The sequence below is a fragment of the Lingula anatina genome, chromosome 1 (genome assembly GCF_051362555.1).
Source record: "Lingula anatina isolate TDL-2025a chromosome 1, LinAna3.0, whole genome shotgun sequence".
Classification (NCBI taxonomy): Eukaryota; Metazoa; Brachiopoda; class Lingulata; order Lingulida; family Lingulidae; genus Lingula; species Lingula anatina.
Window position 1 is genome coordinate 11,677,261 of NC_141767.1, and position 10,830 is coordinate 11,688,090.

Sequence of the window (10,830 nt, forward strand, 5' to 3'; positions counted from 1 at the left end):
TTTTTTCAGACATGCATTTTTCTTTTTATGTATGGAATGTCCATGTTCAAATGCTTTGTCCTCTCTCCATATAATAGATGGAGCCAGCTCTAAGACAACAACAACAACAACAACAACTACGAAAACATCGAGTGGATTTACGAAAAAGTCTGCTCCTCCAGGTACATTGAGATAAAAGAAATTCAACCTTTCAATGCATGTGGCATGACACCATATCTCCTGATAACCCAGCCCACACTTCAACAATCTTGAAATACTTTACCTGGGAATATGTTTGAGTACCTAGTAGTTTTTGGTTCAGAAAACATGAACCTTGGAAGTTATATAACCACATTGATCTTGATATGAAGACACTTCCAGATTCCTTTTGAAAAAAAGGTTGATATTTGGATGCAGTAATACTGCATCCAAATATCAGCCTTTTAGATGCAATGTTACTGCAGTTATGGTATCTGAACAATTGAGAAACTGAATGTTAAGGGGTTCTAGGTACCTGCTCTTATCCTTCCCAGAGCTCTCTTGGATTGCCATTTTGGCTCTGTTGGCCCATTTCCAAAAATACAACTTAAATCATGAGATATGGCATGTCTGCTTTGGATCAATTGCACTTTGAAGAGTTGTGTGGAGTTAGTTTACCGCTAACCTGGCATAGTTACCTCAAATAGTGGCTAAAACACCTCCTGTTTGTTTAATGCTTTTTTGGATTTTTTCATTCATGATTTTATGATTGAACTCATTAGATTATTAGATTGAATCTTTATGTACTAGACTAATTATATTAAAGTTCTTTCTTAAAATGAGATGGAATTTTGAGAAACATTTAAGCTTTGATTTTGTTTTATGATGTTTGCCCATGCCATCCTTACCTCATCCCCATAAAGTGATTTTAGAAAAGAAAGTAGGGGGAGAGGGGGCTATTACGATGTATGCCACAATTCCAGAAATAATTCAAAATTCATTGCACATTTATTGGGAGGAAATCACTTAAAAAAATCAATCATTTTCAAATGGTCGATTTTATTATATCCCTAGCACCGTGCCACATTTAACCCTTTCACATTCTATGTAAAAAAAGTTGTATTGTTTGGAATTATTCAAACAGTAGTTCTCATAATTTTAAACTTGGGTTTGTTTTTTCATCCCAAAATTACCTTTCAAAATTCCACATTTATCAGATGCACACCCCCTTGGATATTACATGTCCTTTCAGGTTTTCCAAAATTTTATACAATATACTATAATTGTGTTATTATAGTAATTAACATGATTTCCACCTGTTCTCTCTCTCTCTCTATGAGCACAGATGCACAAAGTTTAGCAGAACAATTTTCCAACTGCAGCAGCCCAGGGACCAGTGGCTCTATCACTGTCAAATACCAAGCTTGGAATTCAAGAGATGGTTTAATAGAAAATACTGAGCAGACAAAAACATGGGGAGGTGGGACACCTAATTTGTCCAAATCAAAATACCCCAGCACGTTGGCAAATCTTGGCAAATCACGGGGTGCAATAGCAGCATTAGGTAGTCTGCTTCATTTTCTTTTTTTATTTCTGTTTATTCCTTTATTTGTACTCATCATTGTTGTTACATCTGTTTGATGGCATAGTATTTACTGTAGACAGTGTGGCATTCATTTTGTATTTCTACATAGACTTTGAAATGAATTATATATTTTGAACTTAAAAATACTAGAAAGAAGCATGCTTTTGTTGTGTAAAGATGCACGTTTTGTGTTACTTTTGAAAATGTATAATTGTCTATTGTTTTGATAACATGCTGTTTCAAAGGATGAAATTTCAGTAAGTAAACTATGATTTGACAATAGTATATTTAGTGTGTTCTTTAAAAAACCAACATTGTTGTATTTATTATAGTTTTATATTGTTTAATGTGTATTATGATAATGCTTTTTTCAATTGAGACTTTAAGCTGCTCACCCATTAACTACAGTTGTAAATAGTTTTTTAAAACTTTTTTGTGCATAGCTTACCTAAGTTGTAGTAGTTAATTCTGTTACATCATGCGGGACAGTTTTTTTCCCTTCACCAGAATTATCTTTACAGAGGATATTTTGCACACTTTCTGATTTAGAATATGAGTGAATGCATATTCACATTTTCAAAGATGTACCTTTGCTTTCATTTGCGTGTTGTAAATTTTTTTTCAAGTTATCAGATATTTGTCAGCTTTCAGGACTAGGTTTTACTTTGCCCTTACATTTTTTTGTGTAAATAATTGTTATTGCTTAATTAAAATGTTAATTTGCCTTTTGTGTGGCTCCTATTGTTTATTCCAATGCTATTTAATGATGTTTTATCTTGCAGCTGGAGCCAAGAGTGCCAGAGCAGCATTCCAAGGAATGGATGCTAAGACTGGAGGAGCTCCTGCCAAACCAAAGTAAGATAAATGTTGTTGTTTTTTATTATTATATAGTTGTTACAACATGTGAAATTCAGGAGGGTAATAAAAAGGGTAATTAATTCCCTTGCTTTTCTCAATAAAATATAACTTTTGGAATCACAAATACAGAAAAAGAAGAAAATAATACCCCAGTAAACTTTGAAAATAACTTAAGAACTTGAATTTCATCCAGATTTTATGAGTGTGACGTGGATATTGGTACCTAGCATATTTGACCACTAGGGAGAACAGTGGAGATTTGTTAGTAATGGAAAAATTAATTTAGGTGATTAGGTACACAAGGAATGCAAGTAATTTGTTTTTGATGAATATTTTGTATGCTAACTAATATATCACATCCCTGTGGAAACAATAATGTTTTAAATAATATGTTTTGTTTCTGCAGATGCAGCAGTTCAGTCAGACTAAATGCAAGCTGCTGAATGCACCAGTTATCTTTTATTTTTATAAGCTATGATAAACATGGCTGAAATTTCAAGCTTCCTTCTTTTTAATTGTCATTCATTATAATTTATTTCAACTTTCTGCTGCAGCTTTGTGAGGATGAATGCCAATACAATCAAACAGCAGATTCTAAACTTTGCACAGGCAAATACACAGGAGTATAAGGTACCCCAACCACTACCTCCCCCAACATCTGACTGATTTATTTTAGAGGTTGCTATAGCAAGGAAGCAGATAAGATATCTACTTCCTTGCTAATTGTGAACCATACATATAATTCCAAGTTTTCTGTAAGCAGCAAAAAGTATGGACATTATAAAACAGTAGTAAGGTCCCAAACTTCCATGTTTTTTCTTGTGACAAATAAATTGGAGATAGAAAGTTGTACAGATTTTTAAATTTGTTTTACCTCCAGGTTAAACATGCTTTAAACTTGGTGTTTGTGTATGTTATACGTCAATTATTTACCAAATATTCTTATTTTAGTTAGACATTTTATACCTTTTTTTATTAGATCTGTGACATTACTCTTGCTTCCATGACAGCCTAACTCAGCAGTGTTGAATCTCTCCATCCCATTTCAGCTTCACTGACATTTCTTTATATCAGATGATTTCAAAGAGTTTTTCCTCGGCAATTCTGTTTTTATTTCTCTGTTGACATACATTTCAGGTTTCCAAATATTTTTTTTAGTGTCTTCTCAGTGCCGAGTTTCATTTTTCTTTTACCACACCATTTCAGATCCATCAGCAGTTCATTTGTACCATTTCAGGCCATTCTTTTCATGCCTCAAACTCAACTGTAGTTCTAGCAGTAACAACATCATTTCCCTCTTCTTTTTGATCAGTAGCTGATATCATTTTACCAATATAACAGATTTGCATGATGCTACTTAGTTATATCTACTGCTTTAGATTTGTTAGGATATGTACTCATTGTGCTTTGGACCCCATATTCCTTCTTGGTATTATTCTTTGCTGTTTATAGTTTCTTACAAGCTGGAGCTGGTAGGGGCAGGGGCGGAGGAGGGGTGACAAGGAGCCCCAGTGCTATCAAACAAATGTTACTCAGTTGGACACAAGCAATGACCAAAGAATATGCGGTAATGATAGATGAAATGTTGAGTTGACTGTGTTCAGAAGAAAATATTGGATTTGTCTGTGTGCATTCTTCATACTCACTAATTGTTCGGTGATGGTATGCGAATTGAGGTAGAAATATCTTTGGATATTTGTTAGTGAGGTTTTAGGTATCAGCATGTTCCCGTCAGTATTAGCCATCTTTTTATATCATTTCTATGAATGCAGCGGATATTCCTCATTGATTTGAATAGGCACTCGTGCCATACACGGAGTGTTATGTTATCTAAATGTTGGTACAAACTACCTTAAGGCATAGATCTGGTGCAATGCATAGCTGGGCATTATGGATTTATCTAGTACTTCAAGGCAAGGCCTGAGGTAATCTGCTTGGTTGTAAATACACTCCCTGTTATTATCACAGATGTGATTTAGAATAACGCTAACAATAAAAATATCACAACAAAATGAGAAGGACGTTTTCCCAGGCCATAATTTTCATGTCTAGACATAGCATGTCTTTACGTAATGCCATCATCTGTGTCTGCTGTAGCTGTGTACTTTCAGAGATAACACGATAAGTGGAAACTATTTGGCTGATTGTCTTAAAACTTACAGAATTGATGAAAATATGCATTACAGATCAATCATTAAGTGAAAAATGGTTGATCTGTTAGCTTCAAACTTACAGGTGTGATTATTATTACTTAAATACAGGTACAGTTTTAAAAAAAACAACCTGATCGGTTTATTTTTCTTGAAATTATGCAGTTTTTTGTGAGATGTACATTTTTCACATCTTGGCAATTCAAGGTGTGTCTTTGAACTTCCATTGGCCTGAAGAACTTTCCAAAGTAGCCGCAATCAAAGAAGCATGAAGTAACTGAGAGTTTAAAAAAGAATGGAGAAATTATCTGACATTTCTTAGATTGAAATTTTCCCACTTGTAAAAAGATTTATAGCAGCTAGATCCACGTGTCTAACCTGTGTGTCTGCAGTAAAGTGGTCCAAGTATAAAAAATGGCTGAACTATGTAGATGATATTTCATATTCTTAATGCCCACATGTATTCTTTAGTTTTGTTTCATACACTCTAATCTTTTGTTCAAGAGATCCGATAACTGTACTTATTTATTTTATTTTAACTTCCTACTTTGCATATTTAAAGCCTTGCATGTGCATTGAATAGATTATTAGTATCTAAAATGTCTGATAGCTTTCTTGGCATGTGCACTTCATATTTGTATGATAAAGAGCCATTGCTTTGTTCTGTACAGCATAGGAAATCCCTAGTCATTTTTGTGTACATACACGTGTGTGTGTGTTATTTTGTCCATCATCCTGAATATTTAAATGGAGATAGGTTGTCTGTACTTTTGTCACCTTAAGCATGTTTTCAGAAAATAGTTCACTTTTTCATTAAAACTTTTGTCTGGCTCAGAATATTTGTATATGCTAATTTAATGTGAGCAGAAAAAGGTAACTTACCAATAAATTAAAATGTCTTAATGAAATTAAAAAGTTGTTTAAGATAATTAAAAATACAAATATTTAATTGTGCTAATAATTCCATTTATTGGCATATGACTTAATTCATCCATGTATTAATTGTTTAAATTTTTCATTTTCTTTATACAGAATTATGGAGTAAACATAACCAACTTCTCAAGTTCATGGAATGATGGAATGGCATTCTGTGCTTTGATTCACCACTTTTTTCCTGATGCCTTTGACTTCACTAATCTTGATTCCAAGAACAGGCGGGCAAACTTTACACTGGCATTTGATACAGCTGAGTGAGTACATGATTAAGGCAATCAATCTTTATAATGGAGTTCAAGATGAAAGTCAGAAAGTCATGGCAGAGCTGGACCGTAGCAAGCAATTTCAGAAGGGGATTCTTTTTCTAAAAAAAAGTGGACCATTTACCATGAAACCTTCATGTACTTGGATAAAATTTCATTCAGACAGAACCTTTTCATGGAAAAGGGGGGTTATTTCAACCCGAACTCCCCTGGCTACGGGCCTGCCTGCAGAGATAATGATTGAAGGGTGGGGCATTTAGTATAATTTAATGACAAGCATGAGTAAAACTTTGAAAAACAGTTTTGGACATTTGGAAAAACAGAAATTCTGGAGTATACTCACTGAACATTCAACAACACAGAAGATAAAGAGGACAGATTGCACACTTTTCTGTACCTCTGTCATTGTTATGAAGTAATTGATATATATATATATATATATATATATATATATATATATATATATATATATATATATATATATATATATATATATATACTGTCTATTTAAAGGAGGTATATGCATGCTGGAGCTTTTTATTCTATTTACAACTAGCTTTACAGTTGTGCTATGGTTTGTGTATTATTTCTTTTTACAGTTGAATCCTTTACTTCCCCATTCCACAACCACTGATTGCTACCCCCAAAAGAACTCCAAACACAAAAAATAGATATGAAAATTATAAGAATCTTGATTATAGAAAGTATTTTAAAGAATGTTATTCACATGCATTTCACTGCATTAAGTTATAAATTGACAAGTTTTTATCCAGAAGTTTGTTTTTATGTTTATGTTTAAGTTACAGTGTTCCTCTCTTTTCACACTTACTCTGCCCTTACTCCACCTTGATTGGATGTTTGTTCTGTAGCTAGTTGTATACAATCATTCTGCTGCCATCTGTTGAAATATTCACAGCCTCCTCACTGTTTCCTTTTCCATTATTCTACCATAGAAGGCAAGAATGACTCAAATTTTGCATTCTCCATTTTTATATTTCATGATTTACATTCTTGATGTGGAAAATTCATTATTTTGATTACACTCTAAAACTAGATTTTTTAATCACATGGATTTACTTTTTGTTAAAAATTATCAAATTTTGAATATGTACATAAAGGTTGCTATGGTCATGAAAATCATTGCTGACTGTGTATTGTATCTCATGTCAAGTGGAACGTGTTTTTTGTATCTTTTTTTATCATTTATTAAAGAGAAATTGCTTAAATTTGAATTCTGGACTGATAGAGTCAAAATACATAATGGGATGAAGAGGGTATCTAATACATAATAACTATTTATATGACATAAAACCATAAATATGCCTCTGGTGGCTGCTGAATGCATTGTGGTTCTGGACTGATCCCATTTATACATGCAGCTTGATGTGGTATTTTTTATATTGGAGAGCGGATATTTTATTGCATGGTTACTATTACAACTACTAAGACACTGGCAGTGGTTTTGAGGGGAATGAGATGCTTCAGTCCCTATGTACCCAAGACTGCTGGACCAAGAAGGTAAACTCTGATATAACATTTTGCTTAAGCATTAAACATAACTGAGTTCTTTTAAACTAAAGAATGCCTGAAAGGTGACAAATTATGACTACCATGTTATATCCTGATTATAATGCTTCATTTGCATGTTTACATATTAAACATACCCATCCTATATAATACTTAAAATTTTGTAGCTGCAGTTTATTCCTCCACAAATGATGATGATAATAGTAATATGAAAAGGTGGTAAATTCATATAAATGTTTTGTAATACTCATACGTCCTGAAATAACTGCTTGTATTACTTTGGAGAAGTAGACTAAAATGTCTTATTATTTCAGGCAAAAAGCTGACATTGCTCCACTATTAGATGTTGAAGATATGGTGCGTATGGAGAATCCAGACTGGAAGTGTGTCTTCACCTATATCCAGAGTGTTTATAAAGGACTAAATGAACTTGGTTTGATCAAGATAAAATCAAAGAAGTAATACCAGATAAATATCTCTGCCTCATCCTCAGATTGTACAAATATATATTTATTACAATATCATGCCAACACCATTTTTTCTCTCTTGAAAGTTATCTTTTCAAAATATTTTCTTGTTTTTGATGGAACGGTGATATCCATAAATTAAATGTTACTTAAGTTTTCTTTTTCTTATTGTCACCATTAATCCTGGTATTGCTGAGTCCTCTCTTTACCTAAAAAGTGTGAGTAATAAGTTTTGTTTGTTTTTATGGTACAGTTAATGCATAGCAGTTTCTGGTTAAAAAGCGTGGTTTTGCATTGGTAAATTGTAATTTGATGTCTGTTACATTGTCAAGTATATTTTGGTTTCTTAACCTTATATTAGCATTGACCATATGAAAATATTTGTCATCCACTGTTTCCTTTGGTTGTTGGGATTTTGACCCAAACCAGTTCAAATTGCTTTCTTAATTGGATTCTCTTTGGTTCGAGTTTCTTTAATTTTCTTGCTAATTCTTGCATATGGTAAACTGACTGTTGGTAAGTTTTGTAGATTATATTGTTTGAAATTCATCAATGACCAATAGCCCAATCTTCTGTCAAAGTTATGAGTCCCCTTGAAAATCTATTTTTAGATTTTCTTTAATATAAAATGTATATATATTATGTTAAATGTAGATATATTTATATATTATATATAATTTTGTGCTTTAAAGAATTGATATTGAAAAAGAGGACAACAAAAATTTCAAAAAGCTAGGTTTACCAAGATATTGCAATACCCTAATCATATTCACTGCTATGGTGTTATGTATTAGTACATCTATCAGAGGAATAAAGATATCCAGTTATGGATGAAAACTTGTGTTTAAGAATCTGTCTTTCTCTCTTCCTCTCCCTCTCTCTCTCTCTCTCTCTCTTTTCTTTTCTTTTGTCTACTATAATAGGTAAATACATGAAACAAGAACTTGAAAAAAGTAATCAATAAAGTAAGTTCTGATTGTTGGTCAGAATTCATATGATGCACAAACAACCTTTTACTCGCCTGTTCCTGCCCTTCAGTATGAAGTGGTTTTGCTTGAAGTATGTGAAGAAAGAATGCTTGAATAATTTTAGAAATAAATATTTGCCCCACATACAATATTTTTACTTCTTACTGAATGCCATACCATGAAAAAATCTGTTTTAATGGATTGTGTCTGGTAAATTTGGTTCTCAGAAATGCAAAATGAAAAGAAAAGCTTAAATAAAAAAATGAGCAATGAATGTGAAATATGTATTGCCTGAGGAAGGCACCCTTTCCCTCTCTCTCTCTCTCTCTCTCTGTTGTGTGTGTGCCCCTTAAAAAAACAGCACATTTTTCGGTAGTTTAAAAATAAACATTCTACATGATTTTTTTTCAGAAAACTGGCAGATATTTCTCCATTATTGGATGTAGAAGATATGGTCCGCATGAAGACACCAGATTGGAAATGTGTATTCTGCTATGTTCAAATGATGTACAGAACACTTCGCTCACATGAAGCCAACCAAGGAAAAGCTGAGCAATAATGCAACTCGGTCCTCTTGGTTACAATATTCTATGAAACCATCACTGTGAGAAACTTAGTGAATTGATCATGTCTATAACAGCTGATGCATGGTAAAATAGATGCAAGAGTGGATTTGAATGAAACAGTTGTTTGATTTAGCTCTGTGAGCAATAATTAAAACTGTTTTGTCTGAAGTGCAGATTCATCACCTTCATTCGCCTTCAAAGCTTGTGACATCAGATATTTTTGTGCCTTAAGTATCAACATTTTAGAAGAACAGTAAAGGAGAGGAAAAGATTTTAAAGATTTTATTGGTCAATTACCATATTGAATTTATAAGTTTGCCAAGATATTGCAGGATGCTGTCTTTGAAGTCACTGTACATTTGCCAGTGCACTACACAAAGGTGTAAAGCATCTGCTGTTAAACATTATTTTATACAATATAACATAGTCAGTTTTTGTATTGTTATAAAAAGATGAATGAATTGCATAGAACATTATCTTTTATTTCAAATTTAGTTGTGCAATATTTATGACAGAGTTTATATGTTGTGTATATATTATAATATATATATGTATATTTTTAACCCTGGCATCCACCTTGCATGGCAGTAGATGTTGGTGCTTTCAAGTAGAATGGTGCTTTTATCCCTTGACCAATATACCAGTACTTCTTCACAGTTTATTTTTAATCAGGCAGATTTATGCTTGTGAGAAACAGTATGTTCACCATCCCCTGCTGTTGCCATTTTGTCTCTTAAATCCACTTGTTAAGTTCAGACACCTTTTTAACTTCATTTCAACTGACACACTCTGCTAAGGATAAACTATTTTCATTTATTGTAATGGTATACTATAATTTCATGTAATAAAATGGAGTTTATAATGTGCTGGTAAAACATCAAGCCAAATATTTTGAATATGGAGAGCATTAACTTTGCCATATTTGAACAAGTTGTGATGTATTTCCCCCCTTACTTGAACTTCTTTATTCCCTAAACACCTTTGCTTCTCCCTTTACTTTTTTGTATATATTTATAATTAATTTTTCCTGTAAGTTAGGTTATAGTCAGTAGGGAATTATTTGCCATATTACTGATCATTATTTTCTACTAATTAAATCTAGTCTGAAAATGACTGCTCTTTTAATGAGAAAATATCCATTGAATACATTTCAACTAAAATAAGGATTTTAAAATTAAATTGTTTTAAGTAAGCGATATTGTATTGTTTACAACAATTCATTTTAGCTTGGTTGTGATATATCTACTCTTTAGCTACACTAAAGCATTTAAGTTCTTTTCAGATCATTAAGGTGTTTTTTTTCCTCTGGTCATTTCTGTTATTGCTATAAATAAAATGTCTGTTTTAATATAACTCTCTGTTTTAATAACATATCGTACTAGTATATATCAAAACTGATCCAGTGTCTTCGTGTAAATATAACCATCACCATCTGTTGTTGTTTCTGCTGTGCACCAGTAACACTATAAATGGACAACTGTGTGCCTTTTTTCCTCAGATTTACTGGATTGATTCATTTAATTGAAATACAGGTCAATTTCGAATAGCACTT

At 32.6% G+C, this 10,830-nt stretch overlaps 1 protein-coding gene across 13 annotated transcripts in view; it reads left to right on the forward strand.

Annotated features, from left to right (window-relative positions):
- Positions 1-10,631, forward strand: part of LOC106175131 (uncharacterized) — a 57,170-nt gene extending 46,539 nt beyond the window's left edge. For 6 of the 13 annotated variants that reach the window (XM_086999575.1, XM_086999577.1, XM_086999578.1 and 3 more), the window contains 6 exons: positions 78-161; positions 1,304-1,522; positions 2,326-2,398; positions 3,854-3,968; positions 5,584-5,741; positions 9,124-10,631. In XM_086999575.1, coding sequence (XP_086855701.1) covers positions 78-161; positions 1,304-1,522; positions 2,326-2,398; positions 3,854-3,968; positions 5,584-5,741; positions 9,124-9,271 — 797 coding nt within the window. In that variant the 3' untranslated portion in view covers positions 9,272-10,631. Of the gene's footprint in view, positions 1-77; positions 162-1,303; positions 1,523-2,325; positions 2,399-2,955; positions 3,032-3,853; positions 3,969-5,583; positions 5,742-7,591; positions 8,586-9,123 lie in introns of those variants that run through there. The other 7 variants (XM_086999579.1, XM_086999580.1, XM_086999576.1 and 4 more) reach the window with 7 other exon arrangements.
- The last annotated feature ends 199 nt before the right edge of the window (positions 10,632-10,830 follow it).